Genomic DNA, 27074 nt, shown 5'->3' with positions numbered 1-27074 from the left:
TGAGACCTGAGGCAGCGCTGCCCTTTTGGGGACTTCAATTAAAATATCGGGACAATTGCCTGCGCATCTGGGAAAACTGCCAGGCAGGCTATTACACAAAAAGCTGCGCAATAGTAGCCGACGGGGACACTCACTGAACGCCCTGCACTGGCAGAAAAAAATCACAGAACAGTCGCTCGAGGAGAGGTTCCAGCACAAACTGGTCCCTAATAACCATGTTGGTATTTCCCAGTACAGACTGGTAGGCAGGACTACAGGAAGACTTCATGGTGTGGTATCTGTTACTGCTGCTGACGGTTAAGTTCAGCCTAAAAGTTTTCTTTTGATCTCAGTGGAAATTTAGAATTTAGATCTTTTGTGGGAGTTCCGAGTGTCTTTGGAATTGGCTGAAGAAAGGGTCAAGTGCTGCTGTTGGCACATTTCCACATTGCAGAACAGAAGCAACAAGAAATCCTGACATTCCTGTCACTGGGAGAAGGACAGCATTTGGCCATTTTTTCAAGCATTTATAGCAGTGTTACTAGAGAAAAGGAGAAGAGGGATTGAGAGTGCTTACAACTTTTGATCTGTGTTTCTGGACCAGTCTCTCCCAGGACTCTGCAGGAAGGTAGGTACTTCCTTTGCATTGATCTCTCTTCCTCAACTGGGAAGAGTGGAAGATCATAAAAATACAGGAAGCCTTACAGGAACCACGTCGTACGTACCTGTTTCTCTCAGAAGGCCTTAAGAGGCTCTAGACTTGCCTGGTAGAGGACTAAGAATCTCCTGAATGAAAAACAATAATGGATTTATTACAGCATATCAAGAACCGAACTGGGAAGAATTTGAGAGGTAGCATCAAACTAGCGTCAGACCTCCTCAAGTACTGACCGGTACAAGCATGTGCCTGTTCTGGCAGCACACGGAAGCAGATAGGCTTATCCCTCTGCCATCTTTAAAGGTGCTACATGAATTACAGCAAACTAAATATCCTGCAAAAGCTATCTCCGTACTGCCAAGCATTTGCTGGAGATTAATCTAGGTTTTCTATTTTTTGCTTATTTAAGTTACATTTTCTAGACTGCTTAGCTAATCAGGTGGTAATAAAACTAAGAGGTGTCTCTTTCGCAAGCTTTTATTCATTTTTTAAAATCTCAGGGGAATATCTACACAAGCAAGAGTTTGCAAATTCTGAGCTATGCTGATTTAAGTAGGAAAAAAATATGCTCAGGTCTTTAATATCTGATGAATGCTGCTTTATATTTGAAACCTTGTCCCTAGTGGAACCCATTACAATAATGTTTATACAGGTTTATGCTATAAATGCATGATATTTTCTCTACAGCAGAATATGTTGGAATTTACTCCTGATTAATAAAAATAACGTGCAAATGGGCCATATCCCAGAATATGATTTGCTATAGACATAATTATGCCCTTTTATTAACAATTAAGCAATGGAAAATATAGTCTGTTATAAAAAGGGGTTCACATCGCAGGCAGAACTGATAGGAAGCGCACCCTGGATCTCCTCCAATATGTACAGATGGGAAACCACCCAAATCCTACAGAATTAAAGGAAACTTTCAGAAAGCTGTGAAGTATCTCCCCAAACTCTTCCAGTCTGATTACAGTCAGCATTGGAGCTAAACAGGAGACCAGGTGAGCCTCCTGGATAAGGGTAGCTGTGGATCTAAATTCCACTTCTGCAGAACTGCACTCCAGTACGTCCGGATCCTTAGCTGCCAAGCGCACACAAAGCCTGGAGAGCAGTGCTGACTGTCGCGGTAGAAAGCAAGATGACAGTGATGGATCAGCCCACGCTTAACATAAATAGCAGGAAGAAGTGATCTCACAGCAATATTTTGGTTGCACATGTGTCCTGCTTTCAACTCAAGCGGTATTTGTCCTGTAATAGGCCCAGCCAGGTGACAGAGGTATCTACATCCATGGTCTTCTCTATATTAAAAACCTTTGCGCCAGCACAGCAACACTAATATACGTTAAACTGCCTCAAGAGAACAGAGTAGAGCCCTTCTCTCCTTCTCCCCTTGTCCTACCCATCTCCTGGCAGAGGAGATCATTTACATGGGCTTTTCTACTGTAGAGTGACAAGGGCCAAGGACAGGAGTTGGAGAGGACGCTTCCAGACAGAGGTCTCCTCTTCCACAGCTCATCACGCTATGAACTGTAGACACAAGAAATGGATCTCCTGTCACGAAGCACAGGATAAGATTGTCACCAAGCTTGCTTTAAGCCATAAAACCTTTTAAAGATTCAAGCAGTGATGTGGGAACTTCATTCCCCAGATAGGAGGGAACAGGTGACAACACACAAGGGCTGTGACATGAGAAATACAACCTTATTAATACACTGAACTGGAACACAGGAAAACTCTGGTTTAGACACAGATCTCTTGTAGAAGCTCCATTACTTAGTACATTCACGACTTTTTTTTCTCTGTAAAAAGAGAATTATGTTATTTCTTGTTTCATCCTTGGAGCCGAGGAGATGAAAACCATTTCTCACTTTGTGTGGAACAATGAGGCCCTGTTCTCACTTAGGGTCTTAAAGTCTTACTTTAACGTAATTTTGAAAAAATAAAAATGGTTGAGCATTACAGAATGAAGTAGAAATGCTAAACTTGATTATTTAACTTCTCTTTCATGAGTGAAACTGATTTACAGGGAAAGGCGCTAACCCAACTTGCATGACTTCATATACATTTTCTCACTGGCGTCTTCTACAGCTGCCATCAGCACTGCCCTGTTTGTAGACGTTATTAGTGAAACTGATCAGTGACGTGCCATTCCTCTAAAAATAACAAATTCATAAATTCTCCATTTCTCCTTCCTTAAACCCACCATCCCATGTAAAGCCCCATCGCACAGCCTGTGTCTGTGCACTACTCATTTCTATAACAGATTTCAATACCCTGTTTTCATAAGAACCCAAATTCTCACGTGTTGCCTTGATGTAAATCCATGGGTTTTCCTCTGCCAAATAGGAAACAGAGGCTCCATGTAAAGATATGGTTGTTCAGTCTTTGAGAAGACTTCAGGGCAATGTCACCGTTATTCATAGGAATTATTCTTTGCTCTGTGAATAATTCCAATAAAATCATTGGAATTATCTGAGGAGTGAAATATGATTCAACATGAATAAGCGTGGCTGTGCCTTGACATTAGTGGGATGGAAGACTAAATTCAATGCCAAATAGTAAATAAAAAGAGACTACAGAGAAGCTTCCACTTGGAAATGTTTGATTTTTTAAAAAGGACTAGATAAACTCTGAGCACCAGCAACAGATAATTGCATATTTACTTCTTGTAGATTGTTATGTTGACCTGTTGTTTGGATTCATATCTGAAAACTGGGGTACCATTGCAGGTGAGTAGGTGGTATGACATTTCCCCACGTGCCGGTCCTTTTGGGTTGGCCTGTGTTTCCCCTGTGCAGCGATGCAGCAGTTGTGCAGTGTGTCTGCGGTGTGCCCGCTGCCTGCTACCTGAACCACAGCCTGCGCTTCAGGAGACGCGGACAAAAAACCTGCCATACACACTTAGCTTCAGATAAAATCCGCTCAAAGCTTATTTTTTTCCAGCCTTAAATATATTACTACAGTAATATGTGTATCTGCATACACAAAAGAGTTTGTTCTTACAAAAAATCTAAACCAAACAGAGAACCATGCCAAGATTATACATTTCATTTCCCAGCATACAAATGAGGATCTAATTTACTCTGGGCTGTTCATGCATTTTGCTTTTAACAAACATCCATATGTCAAATAGACCTTCCACATACTTCCCTGCTGGAGTTTTTTTCCTTTCAACTTGGTAGGGAACATTTGTGATCCTTACTCTACCAAATATATCTAAAGAATATATTTTGCTCAAGGCTTTCTATTTTTTAATTTAAGAGAAACAAATCAATTCACGGCTCTGCCAGTCTCACTATTATGACAAGCATACATCTGTGCAAAAATACCCCAATCCCTAATTAATTACAGGATGTGATTAACATTTTTAAATTTAACATTGGTTAATTTATTTAATTTTATAAACATGACCATATGAAGTTACTTTTTAAAGAACATTTTTCCATCTTTTGTCTGCAGTTTTAAAATCTGAGTAGCTTAGCATAGATATGGAGATACTTGCTTGTATCAAAATTATTTTATATTCAGATGGTTCCAAATCCTTTATGTAATGACTTCAATAACCGAGGCTTCATACTTCACTCCTGACTCATGTGGCACTGATGGCCAGTGTTAATGGGAGTTTTCTCCGATTAAAGGAAACAGGCTGAGAGCCGTGTTCTTTAAAATTAATACTTGTTATGAATGTATAATGCTAAAATCGTCCCAGGTCATATTTCTCATATACCACAGCACATCAAATTGAGCTTAATTGTAAGTCAGCTTAGCAAATACTCCAGAAAAATACACGCAATTAGAGTTAAAATGACTCACTGTTGAAGGAGATTTACTTATTGATCAGGTAAAGAGTTGCACATAAAACAACTATCAACTTTAATCAGTTGAGGTCAGTTATTTGATTTGACTAATTAGTGGAAGTGATACATTTTTAACAGCTGTAAACTTTTGTAAGATGCCTATTTTACTTATTATTTGTTTAAAAGACAGTGATCAGTCTAGAACAACGAGATAAATTTATACTACAATACGCACTACTTTACTGCAACTTGCAACAAGCAGCTGTCCAGGCTCTTCCCTTGGTTACAAGTTCAGTATTTACAGTGGACTTACATGGTCCATAAGGTTCGTTTGTAATCTGTAACCTATGCTCTTATACTTTTCTGTGAGCCTATTAAAATTATGATTTATAAGGCAAACAGTAAAACACTTGCTTTTCTATATACTCGTTATTCACACTACTCTCATCCAGTTCAGTCATGAAAAAGTATCTTTAACAACTGTGGCGTGAGATAGGCATTGTACCGGGGAGTCAAAGGAAGCGAGAGGTTCCCATTCACAGATAATACAATGGCAGTGCTTTTTGTGGCCGGTAACTACATCTGCACTGCTCACTGAACCATCCAAATTTACACTCAGCTAAAGAAAAGCACATTTGGCCAAAAATCAGATACATTTTTAATTGGTGTCCTAATGCGCATATTCAAATACTAATCCTTGGTAGAAATGTGTATCTGAAGCAGCATTGTCAACTCTGTTAGACAACTTGGTAGCCTTAGGTGGTTTTTATCTTCATTTTTGTGTGAATTTTTTCACACATAAAGTCACAAAGCAGAAGCCCCAGCTTTAGAGAGACATATATGCTGTTATAATATTAGTTGGAAACATCTGAGTACCTGTGGTGGCTGAATGACTCCTAACTGCCGAGCTCAGTTCTGCTCTGCCTTGGCTAGCCTCACCTCCATACACTAAGGAATACATCAGTGTTTTCATGGATTTTACAAATTTATCATGTATATCCACTGCTATATCCAGCAGTGTTGTAGAGATGTAGAAAAAAAATCCCCCAAATCACCAGCACCCCCAAAAACCCCAGCAAAACAAACCACTGAGAAAGAGATGAGAGGCAGGTGTTAGTGGCTGACAGCACAAAACACCTTTTCCCTGGCTTTATCCATTGCCGAGACGGTGTGACAAGAAGGTGGATCAAGAAGCAAAGAAGGAAGCCTCATGCTCTTACAAACCAAACCAAACCAAACCAAACCAAACCAAACCAAACCAAACCACACGACATCAATCTCTGCCTGCTGATCATGGGATACAACAGTTTCGGTAGATAATTCATTTAATTCCAAATACCGTCTATAACTCACATTAGCATCATAGACCAGAGGCAACTTTTGTTATCAGAAACTTCCAGAAAGGGTTAAAATGGGGTTTCAACCCCAAGACTTGGCTGCTTTGACCTTAATTCCCCTCGGGCCAAGTTACTAAGCCCCTGACAAGAAAAAGATACTTGTGCAGAGCATGACCTTATTTAGCTGGAGTAGCATTTGTGTTTTTTCACAGCCTTCATTACTGTAATATCATACATAGGGTTTTTCATTTGTTTGCCATGCAACTTATTCCCCTAAGATTAGTCCTTTTCTAGTCAAGCAGTTTAAAGCTAATCACAGTTGTTATTTTAATCTGTGCTCACCATTAAGAATTCTTGCAGAGCTATTTTGCTTGTTAGCAATTACGGTCTCCCAATGGAAGTTTATGATTACAGCAAAAGCAACCTGTTTAATACTTGGCACCTCTTTAGTATACAAGCATTAGACCCAGGAGCATAGAAGCATGCTAATGCTGGTGATGAAAGTATAGCAAATCTATTTAACAAACTCTGTTTTTAAAATACAGTGTTGGAGAAATGCCCCACAGTCCTAATGCACATTTGTGGTCCTCCCACTCTGTGTTTTTCATTACGGTAATAAGGTGTTGTTGATCCTTCATTCATTTTATGATTGTCATGTCTGAAATTCAGGATATCCTAATGCTTTCACCAAGACAGACTAAAGGTTTGGTCTTGGTTCCAGTAGCACTAATAATAAAATTCCCTTGAAAGGTCTTAAGAACAGAGTCTGACCCCTGCATATTTAGACAAGCATCCCATGCTGAAATACGAATTCTTTCTTCTGTTAAGGGAACTAGTAATTGCTGTCACTGATCTCTGTGTCAAGACTTAGAAATTATGATCTATGGTCAAGGTCAATGAGCAAAGACTGCAGGAGCGAATTTCTGCTTCTCATGTTGATTGTCCATGTGATTCTGCCATAAAAATTACACATGGTAATACACAGTAGCTGAATTAGAGTATTAAATGACTATGTGAGAAACACCACTGCAGGGGGATCCCCACAATTCTATCCTGTTTAAAGTTATTTCCATACAGGATAGGACAGAGAAATCTACAGTAATCCAGCGTTCTGGTTCAAGCTGATACACTGAGATGCACAATCACTACTGTGCATCATCTCCAGTGATAAATGTTGGTGATTTGCATCAACATAGGTCAAATAGAGAAGAAATAGAAATTCTGCACTATCAAGAGTACTGCAAAATTTTAGAACTGTGTTTATTTTAGTTTCAAAACTTCCACTTTGGATAAATGTATTTCATTTAAACTTGAGAAATGGGGGAACCACCACCAAGTCAAATACACTATCATTTTTATCATTCTTCATGTGAAAATAATTATCATAAAATGTTCAGTATAAGAAAAGCTGTAGTAGAAAAGTCTGCGTCTCCACATACTAGTGAGGTACTGTCATTCCTTGTTGTAAAGGTTTTAAAGAACAGAACATCTGAAGCTGGGCTAGAGGTCTATTTTAGTAGAAAGCTATAAAACGTGACCTAACCATAGTCAGTCCTCCTGGGATGGCAATTACAGCAATAAATGTTCCACAGCAGATGCTAATGCTGTGTATAAACAGTCGTCCTCTAAAATGAAAAGAAATTTTTGCCCCCACATGTCTTTTAGGGTCCCATTGTACGTGTGGAAATGTAAAGGAAATGTAAAATTGATATGCGCACCATGACATCGGCTTTAGTCTCCTCTGTCTTAGCCTGGCCGCTATAAATCTGTCCCAGCTGTAAGTAAAGCTGAAGGAGCTAAATGGTCAGAATTTGTGTCTGTCTTTTTTATTAGCTCGCCTAGAGTAAAGTAGGGGTTATCGGTCAATGTCAGGTTCAGCGCCCAGTGACCCACTAGGTTAAAATTGTGGTAGTCACAAATCAGGAGCATAATGAAGTCTGAGAAGAGGGCTATGCTGATTTATTAGGACATCTGTCTGGCTATAGACAGCCCAGCACTGCCTCTGCGTAGTGCGAGCTATTAGCATAATCCTCATCATGAAACATCTTAGAGATTTAAAAGAGAGAAATAAAGTGTTCAAAGACGACCGGCAAAACCAGAAGGGTTTATCTTGTAGTGCTCATTGTAAGTCTTAACTTTTTATGCCAATACCCCATAAAAAATATTAAAAATAAATTAATATTAAAAATAAATTGCTGTCCTCAGTTTTCTAAAACCATAGAATTTTCAGAACACATATGAGTCTCTGTTCGTAATAAAATAAAGTCACTACCCCTGCTATTTTCAGACTTTTTCATCTTTTAATTTTTTATTATTCATTTATATTTAACCACAGTAGTGTCATCCGCATATAATGTTATCACCTTCATTCTTACAAAAATTATCTCCCAAATTCCATAATCTTAAATGTAAGCTTCAAATTTTTTTGTGCCTATTATTTTGGCTACTTTTAAAGGAAAGCAGGAATTACACAAAAACTTTCTGAGTTTTGCCTATAAATAAGACTAAGTCCACATCATAAATGCTGTATGCTGTAAATGCTCTAATACTACTTTATGTCCTATAGGCCAGGATGTTTGTGAGATGCATACCAACTAGTACTGTCATGTGCAAAGCTACTTTTCTTGTACATGAGAGGCATTCAACTGAAAAATCAGCAGATCTTTATTTCTTCCTTGATTAGAACTAAGGTGAAATAGGTTTTAATATATGAAAATTAAATTGTTTTCTGAAGATTACTCTATATTTGACTATGTATTAATAAAGATTGTCACCACTCATATGCCTTCAGAAAAAAAAAAAGTTAAATATTGCATTGAAAAAAACTTATGGCTGTGAATGTTGAATGAGTTTCATCACTGGAATTATTCCATTTCCTCTGTATTAAATGTTATTCTTGATAGGAATTTAGCTGGTAACTACAAAAATATGAGATCATGAGTATTTAATAAATAGATACTAAATACTTAAGAAAATACAAAGTAAAAGCAAGTACTGCAAAGTGCTGTCATGCAGACCTTTTTAGACCAGCTGTGATAATAACAATTCTATACAAATGAAAAGTCTGAAAGAATTAATTTAAAAATCATCAAGAGATAATTAACTCATTAAGGGTGTGAGACTTCTGAGGCTTCTGCAGATTAGGTAGTTTCTTGGCTATCTGTACGATTTCACATCAGAACAGCCCTGAAACAACACCTAGAGAACAGTACTGCTGAAATACAAATCTATAACATTTTTGCCATCGTGTCACAGTCACGAATGGCACTTGATAAATTTTGGAAAGATGCAAACAGTGCACAGCCTCTCGTCCTACCTAATGAAGGCATCAACAGCAACACAGCAGCAAAACTGCTGAGGTACAATATGTAATAAAACTGCTGTTGTAAAGAGGAAACTGGGTCTCGCACCTTTTTGCGAGAGCTGTGAGCAGATGACAGACCAGACGAATGCATGGAGGTTTGCAAGGTCCAAGAGCCATCTTACCAGAGGGATGCAAAGTTTGAGGAGATCTTCAGAAGTGCTCATGCAGTTATCACATCTGCTCTACGGCAGAGTAGAAACGCCCGCTAGCTGCACACTAGCATGTGGAAGTCACTGCTTTGCTTAAACCAGAGTTAAGTCTGGGCAGCCTGCACTGAGCAACACCAACAGAGAAGAAATACAAATTCTGTGCTATCAGGAGTACTGCAAAATTTTAAAATCATGTTTATTTTAGTTTCGAAACTCTCCATTTCTCATGCTGCTATGCTGGTTTTTTGGCTACAGTTTGTGTGCCATTCAGAGAAAACAATACTACTCAAGAATATCAGACCGTTTCTTAAATTCAGTCCAACTGAAAGAATCTGAAATAGACTTAGCACCCACTGCTTAGAAAATTGAACATGAGGAAACCTGTGCATGTGCGTAACTGCCCTGAATAGCAAAGGCAAGATTCAGCTCGTGTGTGATGCCCTACTTATGTCACTTAGGTAAGATTTGCTAGTCTGCAAAGAATTAGAAAGTGGAGAAACTGAGTACCCAATCATTTATTTGAACTCACGAATGAAAACTATGGAGTGCAGTATTTTTTCCAAAATAGCAACATAAATAAATGTGTATGTGCATAGTACTTGCCTCCATAAATTCCAGCGTTGTTCTTCCAGCTGACTCACTAAATGCTCTATGTATTTGTTTGAGTCCATATATTCCTAAAAGAAAAATGATTAATAGGTTAGTTTTTCAATGTTCAAAGCATTTGTAAAGTTTTGAGTAAAAGACAGTCAGAGTCAGTTTGTGGAGTCCACTTTCGTTTTGCACCCAAGGTTATCCCATATACACAGAAATCACAATGATGTAAAAATCTAGATTAAAGCCAAATTTGGATTCATACCAAGTGAACAGGGGAGTAGCCCAATACACTTTTCAGAGATTGAGGGGAAGACAAAAGGCAGTGAGGATATGCAAGCAGCACAAATAAATTAGAGTACATATAAATACATATCCATATTCTAAGCCCAGAATTATCTTCCCTGGATCCAGACTGAAAAATAACTTCTCAACAGTGCAGTCACGGTTATGGTGCACATTGTGTTTACTTTAGGTATGAATCAAAGCGAACTGAATATTTGACTCAAATATTTATTTCATGGATGGTATGAAAATTATTATAGCATGTACCCTATTTGAAAATGAAACTGTAACTCAGCTCCTATATAATTTTCCAGTTCAACTTTTGCAGATGCTATAACTTGCAATATCAGCTATATGAAAGCTACTGTATTTGTGTCTAGACAGAATTTCTGATAAATAATCACGATTAGATGAACAATTCAGATTTTTTTCTTATTGAAGCCTATTCTTTAAACTCAGTGCAAAGAGATGATGTTTATTCTCAGCAGAGAAATATGTCAGTAATAGAAATATACCACTTCATTTCCAGGAGGAAGGTAACTTCAGTGTTATTTATAGAAAATATTTCTGAGTGAGCCCACAGAATAACATGTGATATAATATGATATATTCATATGACAGCGGTACCAACACAGCCACATTACTATTATTCTGAAAACCTATCAGTAATAATATAACTCTCTTGAAATATCTCACCGAAGCAAAAATATGTTTCAAACCTCATACTTCAGGAAATGACAAGTATTGGAGTACTATATGGAAAAGAATCCATCTTCACTTTCTGGAGACAAAAACTCTGCTTTTATAGCCTCACTGTTTTAGCTTTGGACTCATCACAAAACCACTTTGTTGGGTTCTTGTTTATATTAGGAGTTGTTTCTTTACTATTATTATTTATTTTGTGTACAAATATGGATTTTTGTTGCAAAGTAGTTGGTTCTTCTGAGCCATTTATCTTCATGACCAGGAATATGAGACAGCTACCACAGGGACAGTACATCATCATGTCTTCTCAGGGTGAAGATAAATGTTAGCTGATTTTAATGATCATAATTTATATATAAATGTACATTTTTATTTTTCTGGACTGGAATTGTTCTGAGTGAGTCTGTGTTTCTGCCCACAGTAATTATTTTCTTGTTCCGATTGGGAGAGAGGGAGAGAGTGGTTCCTCAAAGGCTAGTGTGACACAAAGAAATGGTCCCCGGCACAGACAGGGAGGAAGAGTAAGACGCTGCTCCCCAGGAGCCTGCGCAAATGCACCTCGGCCGTATCCTGTTCTAACTGCGTTGCCTGAAAACCTGTGGGTATTGTGAAACTTTCCATTAAACTCTGTGCTTGCCCCAAGCTTAAATTTTGATCTAACTGTTGTAGATAGATGTATCTTGTAGATGTTACTTTCAGAAAACATTAAATAATGTAAATCCTGAGATGCCATGAACTTCAGTGGCATTAATATAGCTTTTATACCAGTGCTGTTTAGATTACATGCTGGCTTCAGCGTCGGCTCTTACTCTCCCTGTTACTCGACTGAGTTGAATTTTACTTGGAGTACACCATGTCAAGTAAGCAGCAAGCTTCTTCTACGCCAATACAAGTCAAATCATTCTTTAATACACATATATTACGCTTCAGAAGAAATATACTGTACAATTGTATAATGATGATTAGTTGCAGTACCAAGTTCTTTAAAACAAGCTGTCTTTTTTTTACTTAGTATTTTTTACTACAATGAACCCGGTATAAATTAGTATTAATACCTTTATATCTTTTTAATGTAATATTAAACAATATTCCTGATTTATTCATCAGTGCGCTTTGCCCTACAGGCAAGGATAGGATCAGCAGTTCTATTCTGCATAATTCTACCATGATAATATAAAAAAGTAATTCTGAAGCAATTTTCTCAAAAAAATGTCTAGAAATAAAGACAAGGGGGAAAAAGAAAGCAATGTGTTTATCCTGTATGACTGCTGCCTGGTTAAGTTTTTCCTGTGGCAAATCAGAAATATTATTCTATTTCTCTTTTAAGACCTGCAACTCAGGAGTATGTAATCTGTCAGTGTGCAAAAGCGACGTAAAAAAAATCATCCATGATTTGATAGAAACATCATGATTAGAAGCACCTCCTTTCTTCTATGCTGCTATGGCACGTTCATGTGTCAGCCATGTCCAAAGCAAGCCATCTGCTTCAGACAAGGTCTCTGTTCCCAAGCTCAGGTTTCTGCTCTCTTCTGTTACCAGCTATCCCAATGAGCCAAATTCTGCAAACCCTGGATCAGAACCCAGTAATATCATTTTGTCAACGTGAAGCAAATACCAAACAGTGATTTGAGATTTAGAGCAACTCTATGATTTAGAATACCTTGGCATATTCAGTGAAAGCATAAAATCTGGGAAAAAAAACAACTATAGTAATCATACTTTTCCACAAAGACTATCTATACGGTTTAGTAAAGTACCAACATTTTTCAGTACCCAATAGATCACATCAAGAGGAGTAATACAGGTATTTTGTAGCTTCCTTGGAGCTCTGTCATACAAATGCTTGTACCATGTAGGCTTTGAGTAGCACAGCTAACTATCGAGTCTGAAAAATTACACGGAGCATCATTTTCTGATGCGAGCATTCATCTTCAGGAATTTGCATTATTGGAAGGAGGATCCAAGTGACCCACAGATACAGAAGAAAAATACCTTTTCCTTATGAAAACAGAGACAAGATCCAATAACTGAGTAAGGATAAGAATCATTTCAGGAGACACGACTGGTACTTAGACACTAATAAGACAGATCAATCAAATAGGAGAGAAAGGCTGTGAAAGCACAGTGGCCCCAGGGTTTCAGAAGTGGCTCCCAATTCTGCCTGCTCCCTCTTTCCTACCAAAAGAGTGAAGTGCAGAAAGGCTGAGCACTGAGCACTTGCAAAGCCAGAGGGGGTAAGGTGGTGTAAGGCCAAGTCAACATTTCTGAAATTATGAAGTGTTTTGAATCTGAAGTTGGAGACTCCACATTAATGTATTTGTATAAATCTGGTGATGTTATCTAGCAATTCTGGAATCGCCATCCATGCCATTATTCACAACTGGGCGAGACCTCAGCAGCTTGAGCTGCATTGGCCCCGCTTTGAGGCTCAGTCTGACCTCCAGCTATTTAAAAACTCCCAACCTGCAGGATTACTGAGAAGTCCATGATTAAAAAAAAGGTGACGTTTTAAAATCCTTTTAGGAATAATGGGTGAAACCTGTCTCCTTTCTTCTCAATTAGTTAGCTTCCAGACAGCAGGATTTCACTCCTCCATCTATCCGCCTGTGATGGCATATAACTGCACTGTTTTAAGGAAAAAACCATCTGTAATATGTTTGAATGCAACAGAAAATCTTTCTAACAGCTGCGTAGATTCTGGCATCCAGGAGGAGTTGGTATGCAAATGTCACATACCAGCTCATCTAATTTAGAGAGCATTAGAAAATTGCTTTACCAAAATTGTCACTGTTTTGAGCTGAAGCTCAAGCCTACAAATATACCTAAGTATGTTTTTTGACAGAAATAAATATCTAACTTTGTAGTGTTTAATTGTTTTGGGGTTTTTTTTTTCCCTTCTTCTTTTCTTTGTTAACTGGACAGCTGTCAGAAAAAAAAGGAGAAGAGAAAGGAAATGAAGTGCCTCCACTGAGGCCCGGGATCCACTGCTCAGTACTTTGGTTGGTTATGTGGGTATTTGTTCTGGCATATCCCTGTTGTTGTGCTGGGCAGGGTACCAAAAATTATCCAGCACAGAACATTTTCCCATCCATTGTTACAGAGCAAACCCTAAGGGCAACCTTAGGCTTGTAACACAGGAGTCCCTCGCTGGAAGCTGGAGGTGATAAATTTAAGCTAAAGAAATAGCACGTAGTCGCTGCCTCTCTTAAGGAACTTGCACAGCTTGGTATCAAAGAGAGTTTAATGAGCTTAGCAATATGTGAAAAGGATTAAGGATACAGTCGTTGATCCAGCAAATCACTTGATTACATACTTAATTCAATAGGGCTACTCATGTGCTAAAAGTTAAGCATGTGCTTTGGAGCTTTTACTGGGCAGCGGTCACTGGGAGGTGGGCGGCATTGCGGTGGGACTGGGCTATCCTGCGGCTGTGATACCCCAGCTCCTGGAGCCCACCCCGCACCTCTGACTCCTAAACCCACGCTCCTCAACCGGGCACGTGGGGACACGGCAGCTGCCCTGCCTGCCACTGCTTTGCCTGTCCTGAACAAGCTCCCAGCGTACGACCTGGGCACGTAGCCGAGATGCCGGAGTTATGCAGAAAATAGGGAAACTGGGATAGAGCCTAGGCCAGCGCTCATCTTCCTGCAGACCGGCTTTGAGCAGGGCTGGGAGGTAAAAGTCATACTCAGCCCTGCGGAGCCCAAAGGGTCCCTTTCTCCCTCTGGCACATCTAACTCCTGGTTCAGCTGGACCAGACAGCCCTAACGCAGTTTTTTGCAACACTACCCCTTGACTCTGCTAGTATTTGTGTTTGAAACCAGACAGGAAAACATCAGCATGGATTCAGGCTCTTGTGCTTGGGGAGTAGAGAAAAATACCGAAGGCACAACCTGATAAACGTACAGACAAGTTCCTGCGAGCATCTGGAGCCGTCCAGCCCTGGAGACAGGGAACCACATAGAGAGCCCACGATCGTCTGCAACAACGCAGAACGTCGTATTTTCACAGGGAAAGGTTATTAGAAATCAAACAACAACAAAGCTGGCTGCAGCCAAACAGCAAACTGTTGCAATTAGGAAATGATGTTAGCAAAGCAAAGAGCGGATGGGATTGACCTGTGAGGGGGAGATCTAAGCTGTTACACTAAGCACAGAGACACAAGTCATCTCGGAAGGATCTTGGAAGAGTGCCTTGGGGTAAAGCTTTAGATCTAGGGAGAGTGCCTTCAGAGAACATTATAACTTCTGTAAAATATTTATTTTTGTTATCATCCTGCTGCATAAACCTTTGATAGAAAATAGGCTTTTTTCCAGCAGTCCAAGAGCAGAGAGAGAGATATATATATATGTATTCTTGTCTGGACTATGTTTTTCACATGTCTAAAAGCATTACAATTGAGGATTTGAGAGAGCTGTCTGTTATACAACATTACTCAGCTGCACCCTAAAAATAAATCAGGTATAAAAAAAGATAAAACCTCTTTGCATTAGATATTTTAGTCACTCCCTTCAATACCACACCTGGCTAGACTGCTCACTTTTGGTGCTAAATAGCAATAAAATCTAAACTGGGCAGCTTAAGAAAAGATGATCTTTTAAAACTGCCATGATTGTTGATTTATTATTTTCCTACCTGATTTCAACATGTTATTTTAATTGTCAGTTTTATTAACAACTGACATGAAAGTGTACATTTAGAGCATCTGCAACGGAGCAGAAGGCTGGCAAGAGCTCTCGTGCACATACTGTGGAATTACACCATTATGGTAAAACCAGTAATGATTATTTTAATAAATATGTTGAGCAAATTTCTTAATTGTTCAAATTCACTTAAGCCTCAGTGAACAGTTCATATTACATCTCAGCTGCAGTGATTAAAACTGATTTACCGGCTCATCTGAAGCCAGTTGTTTTCATAAAAAGTCAGCTGGGTTTTCCTCCTGCTGCTGCTTGGCTTCCGCTTTGCACCCTATTAAATGGCACTATCCACAGAGGACAGCAGAGTTTCATAAAGCCTGAAATAGCACAAGCTCATTAGCTAACGGGCAGATTCTGCACCCCTGTGCACTCTGAATACAGGGATGCAGAGAGAGTTCGCAGAGGAACGCTATCCAGATTCACAGCCGGCATCCAGAGCCCCGCTGCATTTGGATTTTTGCCAGTTTGTCCCCAAAGAAGTACAAGCGCTGGGATAATGACGTGGGTACTCTGCTACTCAGTGACACCTGATTTTCAAGTTCTTCCCACACAGGGCCACAGAGAATGCTGTAGTTTTACATTCTCTTCCACCAGCTTATTAAACCTTCTATTTTCCATTAAGACATTTTCTACAAGGAAATCTCATGGCTGAGGCAGGCACGTGCAGGAGAGATGTACGGACCGGTATGGTGCGAAGGCTCTTCCCTGGCTTAGTAGACCATAGCTGGAAAGTGAAGAACACATTTGGTGAAAACTACTGTCATTTACATGTCAGTTATACAACCTACATGGGCCTTGACATGAAGGATAAATCATAGCAGGTAGGAGGATAGCAATGATGCTGGACTTAAATTCTGAAAGAGAAAAAGCTAGAAAGTTGACCTAATTGAGGTTAATTACCTTAAAGTATATTTGCAGTAAATCAGTGAAGTATTTTGGTATTGGAGATGAAGGAAAGAATCCCAGAGCTTCCCAGCTGCTACCCCATGATGCTAAGGAGTGAAACTAAAAAGACACAAACATATGTTTCGGCTTTCCAAAGGGAAGCCTGATGACAGATTCAGGCAGAAAAATAGCAGACCAGTTTTCAGCTGGACTGGATCAGTGTGGCTCTGCTGAATTCAGCCTTTTTTGATACAAGTGAGTGCTGTAATCGCATAGGATGCTGCAAAATTCAGAGCAAAACAATATTGCATCTCCCTTGTAAGACCTTTCCTTCTAAGGAATGCCTGCTGTCCCCTAGCAAGAACACACAGCTTCAGTTCAAAGGAACATGATTTCTCAGTGTCCTGATTCCTCAGCAAAACCCAATGACAAAGCAGAGGCCACAGCAATCCTTGCAACGTCTCCTAGAGGCTGCATGTCTGTAACACAAGCCTTGTAAAAGGTTAAAAATAAAGGAGAAGCTCCAGCAGATGCCCATGTTTTCCTTGGCCCTAGAAAATCTCTGGCAGTGGTAAAACCCCCGTACTGGATCTCATGTCAGTTTAATACTCCAGCCCCTAACTTTCAAAGCAGTTAATGGTTTAAGCAACAGCTGGGTTAAAGGACAAATGTCAATTTATATAAGAGTTTGATGGCTGTCCTCTTTCAGGGCAATGAAACAGAGCCCAAGATAAAGTAGGTGAGTGTTAGGATAAATTCCTAAGATGAAACAGATAGATGAAAATTGTATTTTACAGAAAATAGGCACTTGGACAGACATTTTCAAACTGGGATCCATTAAAAAAATATGTGCTTATTTGACAGACTGGAATATTTATCAAAATAAGATAGGATATAAAGTAAACTGGTGGGGAGTAAAGTCAGAAAGCAAGAAGATGGATGAAATACAAGAGGAAGAGATAACTAAAACCAGAAGGGAGGACAGCAGGAGTAAGTACAGTGAACATGTCTAGAACTTGACAGATTTTTTTGTTCAAATACCTTATACTCCAAAATTTTAGCATTCTCTGGGCCCAGAAATCTCTATTCAAATAACAGGCTATGGAAATTTTGTCATTTCTACTAATTACTGAGCATATCATTCTGTTTGGCTGTGTAAGTAAAGGAAACTGGACATTTTGTCCAACAGGCAAAGCCATGCTGTTTTTAGCTGATTTTCTTTCCCTGAAAGAAGTATAAATCACTAAAAGCAAATACAAAGCATTACCTGGAATTTACTAGAATTATCTTGAACTAGAAAAGGATGATATTATACCAGAAAGGTTTGAATTTATTAGACATCCTCTAAGTCATGGAGCTTTTAACATCAGTTAAAGCTTCACTGAACAATACATCAGAGATACACGCTGTTACTGCAGGAACAAAACCCAGGATGATACAGAAGTGCGTCCTACAGCATCAACAGGTGGATGCCCTTGATTTGTGTTTGGGGTCAAATCAGGAGATCCTTTTGGTAATCAGTCTGCATAAAGGCCGAGTGTCCACAGATACACATCAGAGTGTAGCTCACGGGGAACGAAGTTCAAGCAGGCTGGTTAGGGCCTGGCCCCGCGCAGCAGGCGAGGAGCAGGAGCTGCAGCAGATGCAGATGATGGTGCAGATTATGGGCTGTGCTTACCTGCATGAGTCCCAGAGGAAGGAAAAGAACTGAGAACTCTTTGAGCTTCTAAACTACCAAAAAAAGAATCAACTAGGCAATTGCAGCAGCCAAGGATTTCAGCAGGAAACGTGAAAAAACTGCTTTTTTTTTGCCAGGAAAAGGAACAGATGTGGACAAGCAGGTTGCACCACAGCGCCCTGACCGTGTCTCCTGGGCAGGTTTGGGGCTGCTCTCCCTGCTACCTCAGCATATGGAAAGTTCTTGTCCTCAGTCAGTATAAACCATCTCTATATAGTGAAATACAAACTGAACATACAAAGTGAAGCTTAGCATAGCGGTACATGTGACAGTTCCCGGTTGTTCAAATTTATTGATGACCATGTGTAAGTTAAGGAGGTGTCAGAATGACAGAAATGTTTAGAGCCCAGAAATTCCACACATGAAAAGGGCAACAGGAATTTGCTATATAGCTAAACCAGACATTCAGAGTCAAGAAAAATGAGTGCAAGAAGATGTGCAGATTTTATGAGTTTGCTGCTACACAATGTGCATATTTACATGAAATAATTAGCTGTAGTCTTGTTTATGTCAAATCCAATTTACATTAATAAACTTCACCCAGCAAAGACACTGATGCTTTAAGAAAATGCCCAGAAATGTTAGCAGCCATAAAGATGCAGAGTAAACACTGGAGCATTTAATTAATCAATTTCTGACATTACCAGGTAATTACAATTTCTGAATCATTTCTTGGATCTTTTTTATGAATATAAATCAACCACAGCACACAGAAGAACTGCTGGTTGGAGGCATTTGACTTGCGTAGAGATATGGCACTTGCATGTGGCTCACTGACTGAAGAAGGCAAGGAGTTATAACAAGGAGAGAAAAACATTCATGGGATCTACTGCAAAGCTGGGGAAATCTAATTCTAAGGTTATTACAGACGTTTGGGATCCACAGATAAAGATGCTTCATTCTCTGTATACATCAGACTTGTTAAGTCATTTGGAATAACCACTATCATCCATCCTAGCGCCAAAACCTCAGAACTGGAAGTTTTCTACCATTTTCTTTTCTTCCAAGCATCAGTGGGCAAAACAAGGTGAGAAAAAGTTCTGAGGATTTCCAGCTTCCATCCCCTGCTCTAAGTACCAGGGTAATCCAGGGTTTAGCAAAACCCAAATTATTGACCCTTTAGGGTCTGTACAGATGGAAAACAGAGAAACTGGACATAAGCAGAGAGAAGGTGATGTGCAGCCCCAGAAGCTGAGACCTCCTTTCCAGACAGGTCTCACTTGCTCTCTCCTGCCACCCCTCTTTTGCCCTTCTGCCGCCATGCTCTGCTCTAGCCATAAACTTTTTCAAACAGAGGAGGGAACTTGTTATGGCACATTTTGGAAATTAATCTCTGTGTCAATGGCTCTGCTTGCAATTTATAGTCAAGGAAAATTAATCTCAGCGTTAAAAATGTAGCAATGCTCAGGAAATCTCAGAAGCTGCTTCTAGCACTCTGCCTCTTCCTGGTACGCTGCATTCAGTGGAACTGCCCTGACTTCCATCCATCCATCCATCCATCTCATCTATACCATACACAAACATATACACACAGAAAAATGACAGAACGTGCTCCTTAACATCCCCTGTTTATCAGTTTCCTTTTTCACTCTGTGTTTGTATAGAGAAAAAAGAAATGAATCAGAAGCTAACACACAAATATACCTTTGCATTTTTATAGTCTTATAAACAAAAGCAGCAGCCGTGCTGGCTGGAGCACTGTCAGCTCCTGCTCTACCTGAAGCTCATTTATTGTCAGCTGTCATTACCAGGGCTTGCAGCTGGTTCAACTTAGGGTATTGATTGATTATAGCACACAAGGGACTCTGAGGCATGAATCACTGGTAAACTGTTGCCCAAATCACACCCTTTCTTCAATCAAAATTTCCACTAATTTCCATGAAACGTGCAAGAATATAAAAACATTCTTAAATGCAACAGGATTGGCCCTGCTTGTATTTATCTCTGCAAATGAAAAGAAAAAAAATTCTCTAAAACTTTCAAGATATTTTCTTGTAGGTGACAATTCAATTCAATGTGTGTGAGGAAGCTAACCTTCCCCTGGCAGTTCTGCAAAGCAGGTTTCCCATAAGGAGCTCTGATCCCAACTGCTGCAGCTCTCTGACAGCCACCGATGGTCGCCGCTTATAAGAGGAGCTCAAGTCGGGGGGTCCGGGGATTAATAATAAGTCTGGCATTTCCTAAGTGGTGTATAGGCTAGACAGCATCATGTGATACTGGTTGGAGATAAACTTTAAGTAAATCAGGGATTTAGTGAAAGTGGATTTAGTGGAAGGAAAATGTTTCACTTAATGGTAAGCTATAAGCAGAAAGTTCAGTAAAGTCCCCGAAAGAGAATAAGAACTGGAACATTTGTGTCAGCAAACACCATACAAGCATGAATTTATGTTGTGTAGGCCCATTAAATACTTAAGCCAAAGCCAAAGTTATGTGTATTAATTCTCGGTAAATTCTGGGTGGAAGAAAAAGCACAAAAGCACTGAAAGCACAATCTCTTGCTAGGCTGCAACTCCAACCCTGTTCTTCCTAGAAATGCTATGAACACTTACAGACATACCTCTCAGTCTGGGACAGTGATGGCAATGAGATGCATTGCAACATAGGAGCCTGCGTGGACTAAATGAATGCAAAATGACACAACAGAGTGCTGCTGGTGTGCAGGTCCCTGCAGGCATGGATTTTTATGTGCGTGCAATGCTCCAGCTCTTGAGTTGGCCTCAGTGACAGGCATGTTGCAGGCGGCCGTGCGGCAGCCTCTGCGTCCTCCTGAAAGCCAGCGAGAGAGCTGTGCACCGGCCGCAGGAGGCGAGTGTAAAAGGTTGCTTTGATGGAAAGCCGAGAGCCAGAGCCGTGCTCCTGGAGCAGCTGCAAGGCATGGAGAAGGGATCTTGAGGAACAGCCTTTATTGACCTGTAGTCGGGAGTGGAGCAGGGAGATGGTGCACTTGGGAGAATATGGATACAAATTGTTGAGTTTAACACGTAGGAGTAACTGAGCATAACATAAAGGTTTTCATAAAGTGGAAATTGGTAGTTTTTTTGCCTCACACATGTTCCAAACAAAGCAAAGAACTCCCCTTCAATTCCTGCATATAACAATTGTATTAATAATCATTATTATCTTGTGCGTTTATAAGAGGTCTAAAGCATTATTAATGTTTTGTCTTCTGAACGCTTGTAACTTCAGTATGCCATGTGCAGTAGATGCTAAACAAATATAATGACACTACTCAATTTAAAGAGAATCTATTTCCTTTTCATAAAAATTAAAATGAACCTTTAATTTCATTCAGTGTGTTAGAATTCACAGGTACTATGTGGTACGAGTGAACTCAAAGCTGTAATTTAGCTCCTGGTTAAAGCTAATAATTTTTCTCCAGTTGAATATTGCCGCACTGAACTGCAGATCCATCTCAAATGTTATGTGCCTAGAGATATTAGTTACAGTTATTGCAAAACATTCTGTTTATTCAAATAAGACTGAAGCAAACACAAACTAGCTTGAGAGGCTTGAAAATACTTGTTTAGATAAATATTCATTGTTGGCTGCTATGCAGGATATATAGTGACAATTCAGATTACATAATAGCTTTTTGTTTTATACAGTATCTTGCCAGTTAGCATTCAAAAATGTAACTTTAAAAATGCCCTTAAATTTATGTGTGAGGTAGCAAGCGAAATACTTGGCTGTCCATTTTGCTTAAACATGAATCTTTCAATCCACAGGGAACTTAATGTGAATTAACAGCGAGAACATAAGCATAAACCTTTATATTCCTGCTAATCTAATTCTCGTCATTAACTGCAGCTTCCTGGAAAAGTTTTACAATATTTAACTGAATTACATTTTTAAGATCTTTATCATCATCAGCTGGAAAATCTATGGCAACAAGTGATGAGTCATGTTAGTGTACCTTCTGCTCTACTGCCCACCTTGTGATGTTCAGATACTGTGTCTCTCTCGTGGGAAACAGAGACATATACACAATTTTCTGCAGAAGCCTTGGTTCTCACTGGTCTAAGACACAGAGGACAAATTAAAACAAAATACCTATCAATCCTGTACATACAAACATTCTTTTTTCACATGAAGGTGACATCCCATTTCCTGTGTGTAAGGGTGTTTACGGGACAGCTTCAGCTGGAGTCGTGCCGACCTTGATGTAATGAACTGAAGGCATGTCAGTCCAAAATGAAGACAGACAAGAGATACGCAAAGTAATCAGTTTTTCCTCTCTACCGTTAATGGGTGATTTTTGGAGTAATTGGACAACAAGATTTTTAAACACTGGTTTAAAAAAAAGTGTCATTTGGGGATACTAATTGTTTTACATAAACACTCTGATACATACTGACCTCTTGCTGTCATCTAGCATTTGTTAAGCATCTCGTGTTTCTGAGTATTCAAAACTAGTGGCAATAATTTATATACAACAGAAGGGTTGAAATACTGCATCTGAACTGTGTAGGTGCTCCATGCACGAATCACAGACAATTTATTGTATGATCCTTGCACGGGCTGATGATTTACATTAATTTCCATAAAACTTAAAATGTTTGCATGCATATTCTAGATCGGAAATATCGAACTTATATTAAATCATCGGATGAAAAAAAAATACCACCTTTAAGAAACTTTAAAAGTTAAGAGAGATTCCAGCCCAGAAAGTGCTAAAGAATTAGTTATTTGTCCCCTTTCGAATCTTGATCGTCTACGCTAACATGCATTTCATACATATTATTATGGAAAAGGCTGATGAGCCTTGAAGGCTGTGTCCTGTCTCACAGGTTAGGCAGTGGCGGGCAGCATGTAGAGCGGTGGTGGGACAGGTCTCGCAGGTGCCCAGCTCCCACGCGAAGTCTGCAGAAATGGTAGGAACTTCTCAGATCGCACTTCTCACATGGAAGAAGAAGAAACCTACCACATAAGTATGGGTTTAAGGTGTTGCAGACATCAAGGTAGTCATAAAACTGAACCGTGGAACCCACTCAGCCATACTCATGTAATCTTGTGTGGCCTCACTGTGAAAAGTGCTGAGCATCTGCAAGTCTCATTGATACTGCAGAATTAAACTTATTCAGGGGAGGAAAAGCAATTTTCAAACTTTAGATACAGTCCTTAATCATTCATTTAAAAAGCATTTCCATAGCCATCAACTTGACAGTATTTAAATGAAAAGACTGTGAAAATCTCTTGTTTTCCAACAGGAAATGTTTTCAGGGATTGGCATTTCACATGTATAGAGAAATTTACAGTAATCATATCCTGATGACAAGTCTAGGAGAGGATTTACATCTAATGGGAATGATCTAATTTATCTTTCATACAGTAATACCCAGTGGCTATTGTGAACATTTCATTATCAAGGAAATTAAAGACAACACAAGAAAATTAATGTTTTAAGAGAAAGTCGAATGGTCCATTTAACTCTTCTTTTGACTGTCCACATAATATAATAAGATAATTTGCTTCTTTTCATATGCCTGAGTAATAGAAATAACACTTTTCATAAATCACTTACAAAAGCTGTAAGAACAAAAGCAAGCTACTAAGTATCAAGCTTTCAAATTACTTCTACATAAATGCATATCCTGTGTGCTTCAGCAATCCCCCTCTGAAAGGAAAAGCCCTTGCACTGAATAATAACCTTCCTCCTCTTCTTCTTTCCAACTGTTTCTGTTTGGAAACCAAACATCCTCACTGTACAACAGTACTATCTTCTGGTCGTATGGGACTCGACAGAAATTTTGACACAAACTCAAGTGTCACAAACTCACTATTTGGATGTCGAGACATGGCACACTGTGAAAGCACGACAAACACTCCTCAAAGCTTCATGGTGGGAGGCCTGTAGGGAAGCACTCAAAAGTTTTGCTGGTGAGCAGAGCCATTTCTCTTGTCTCACCTCCCTTTCTTCCAAGCACCCTTTATAATTCTGAGTCTTGTAAAACAAAATTGTTCGACCAAAAGGTTTTTGCAGTAGCAGTGAAGGAATAGGGCTGTAAAAGAGAATGCCTCCTCCATGCACCTGGGATGTGGTTAAACCAGCCTCCCTGCAGAAAAGGCCCCCGACCTGGCATCCCAATGAGTTCTCCTGCTGTAGTCTCTCCTGATGAAGATGCTCGGGGAGGATTTCAGATTATGCCCAACCTTGCAGCGCTTACTTAAAGAAGCGTATCTCAGAGCTTGGTATGGCCTGGGTCTATCAGTCCAGCCACTCTTGCCTGTGTCACTCCAGTTGTTGAAGGGAGAGGCACAAATCACAAAGGAATCAAACCAGCATGGGGTTAGATGGGTCATTTAAACATCTGAAGATGCAGATAGGCACCTAGCAAGATTTTAATGAGAATGTGTTCATTCTGCTCCCTCGGTGATTTCTGAAATGCCTCTAGACTTTTGGTAAATTTTGAAATGTCTCCTCATTTGTATCCAACAGCTTTGCTTTTCTCTTTCTGAGAGGGGGAGGGCAAGGAAGCCCAGCATATAAATTCCTTTCCTTTGATACTTGCATTCATACCGCATAAGGTAAAAAACCCCTCCTCTGTACATATTTGAAAGACACAATCATTTATGTGGATAGCTGAATTCCCCCTTGTATTACTTTGCATTCACGCACCAGATGCCTGGGGCCAGAAGGACATTGCTGAATATCAGAGTATCTGTCTAGCCACAAAGTAAATATGGGGCGAGGGGAGGATTAAGACAAGGCAAATGAGTCTGCCATTTCAGACTGCAAAACTTTGCAGGCTCTCCTGCAATGCCAAAGGAGTGAAGAATTTCACAGAGATGATTGGACTGATCTCCATGATGGGGGAAACTGAGTCACTGAACAAGTCCCGTTCTCTGAGTCATTGTGGCAAGACCATGGCTGAAGGCAAGATGTCCTCAGCCCTTCCAGTCCTTTAGTCTGATTCCATCCATCTCCCTAACCTAGCAGCAGAAACATGCCAAGTATGTATGTGCATTATGCATACTCGCACGCACATGTGCAAAAAATAAGCTAATTCAAAAAGTGTGTGTTCAGTTAGGATCCAGTGACTTAATCTATGGTCTTGAAAATTGGAGAGGCCCTTTCCAAAAGAGAGTTATGCAGTCAGCTCCAGCGACCTCTCAGGGACAAGTGCTTTTTGCTGCTTTGACAGATTTTACTGCCTATGCTAATAGGTATTAGCTGATAGATATCAAGCCATATTGAATTGTTTTATCTTTTAAATTTTGATGGAAAAGATGTTTAGATTATTGGTGTCCTCAAATGCTCCTGATTAGAGCTGCTTCTTTCAAATCTAATACTAAGTTACTAATCAAGGCAGAGTTTTGTGCTTTCCACAAATCAGTAGTTATTCTGTTAGCTATGATTAGTGCTACACAGGGAAAAATCTTTGTTTTAAAAAAGGCAGCATTCAACTCTTAACAGATACAGTACATCATAAATGTAGCTTGGAGTTGGAATAATGTGGAGATGTACTATTCTCCAGGGAGATTTGAGGATTTCCTCCTCATCTAATTTTAATTTATAGCATTGATATGCTATAACTGCTTTACCTGAAAGGTAAACCAAAGATATGAAACACATTCTAATATTCACCACGAGGAAATTCTTGAGCATGATCGCATACTTCAAAAGTATTTACTAACTTATATTCTATATGGGTACACTAGTTAGTTCCACAATGATTATTTGCATCCCCTCAAAGCTTTGGGAAAGTTTGCAAAACAGGCTGCTTTCCAGTGGATAGCACTGCAATTCCAGTGACACAGGAGTACAATATTAGGCTAGATTTCACCATTTCTACCACCAATTTACATTATTATTTTCATCAGCAACAGTGCTCCCAGAGAGACAGTCAGACATGGAGCCCCGCTGTACTGGCGTACAAAGGCACCATTCCCATCTCCACGGTTGGAGGAAAACCTCAGCCTAACCGAGTTTACAGACAGGACCGAGTTTTGAAATGAACTCCAGGTTCAATGGAACAATGACGGAGACAGGGATGCAGTCAGATATTGGTATCAGATATTCAGTAAGAGAGGTAAAATATTTTTGCTGTCAATTAAAATGATAGGACAGCATGTGTCTGCATTGCTAAATGTGAAGAGCAGTGTCAAAGCCCTTTCCATGCTCATCCTCTCTCTGGAGCAGCCCATGGAGCTGCTGTCTGTACTCACACCCCCCGGGGCACACACATTCTCCCTGCTCAGCTGAGGTGTGCTACCCAGGGCAAAAAAAAACAAGGAAAAGGAACAATAAAGAGTTCACACTATTCTCTGAGCTTGCAAAATTTCAGTTAAGTTTTAAATAATATCATTTGGGGGCTTATTGGACAATAAACTATAACTTAGACCTGCCAATGTTTTAATTTTGTGTACTTAGAGGCTTGCTCATGCCTGCAAATGGCTTTTCCAAGACACGACTGGTGACATTTCCCACTTCCCCTTCTATTTTTCTCCTGTTGCTCCTGTTATGACTAAAAGCAGCAGGATTATATTTTTCTCAGTGGGAAATGTGTCACCTGCTGTTGAAAGGAAAGCAATTATTGTGTCCTCGCTAAATCTTGGCCCTATTTGTGTAGAGCTTTAGAGCTTAAAAATATAAACATCCCGCTCTGTGCCAGTGTAAGTGGTTAGGCACTTTGGAACCCCAGCTGGGATCCCCCTGGATGTCACCTTCGGTGCCTGTTAAGCACAGGGAACGACGCCAAACCTGAGTGCCTTTCCCGTAACTGTGTCTAATCAATGGAAAGTAAAAGTGAATGATGTGCTCTTAGTTCCTGCACAGGACACTGCAAAACATTACGTTCTACCTCTCCCCCCTTATTCCAGGAGTCAGATTATACTCTTCAGCTTTACTCAAACAAGATTTATGTCTGCCCTGCATTCGTG

General features: G+C 39.7%; 1 protein-coding gene across 2 annotated transcripts in view; it reads right to left on the bottom strand.

Annotated features, from left to right (window-relative positions):
* Positions 1–27074, bottom strand: part of NCKAP5 (NCK associated protein 5) — a 516605-nt gene that overhangs the window by 258346 nt on the left and 231185 nt on the right. For both annotated transcript variants that reach the window (XM_054830045.1, XM_054830046.1), the window contains one exon: positions 9887–9964. In XM_054830045.1, the coding sequence (XP_054686020.1) occupies positions 9887–9964 (78 nt within the window). The remainder of the gene's footprint in view (positions 1–9886; positions 9965–27074) is intronic.

Source organism: Grus americana, chromosome 6 (genome assembly GCF_028858705.1).
Source record: "Grus americana isolate bGruAme1 chromosome 6, bGruAme1.mat, whole genome shotgun sequence".
Taxonomy (NCBI): Eukaryota; Metazoa; Chordata; class Aves; order Gruiformes; family Gruidae; genus Grus; species Grus americana.
The sequence above is the reverse complement of the archived record's forward strand: the minus strand, read 5'-3'. Positions and strand labels throughout refer to the sequence as shown.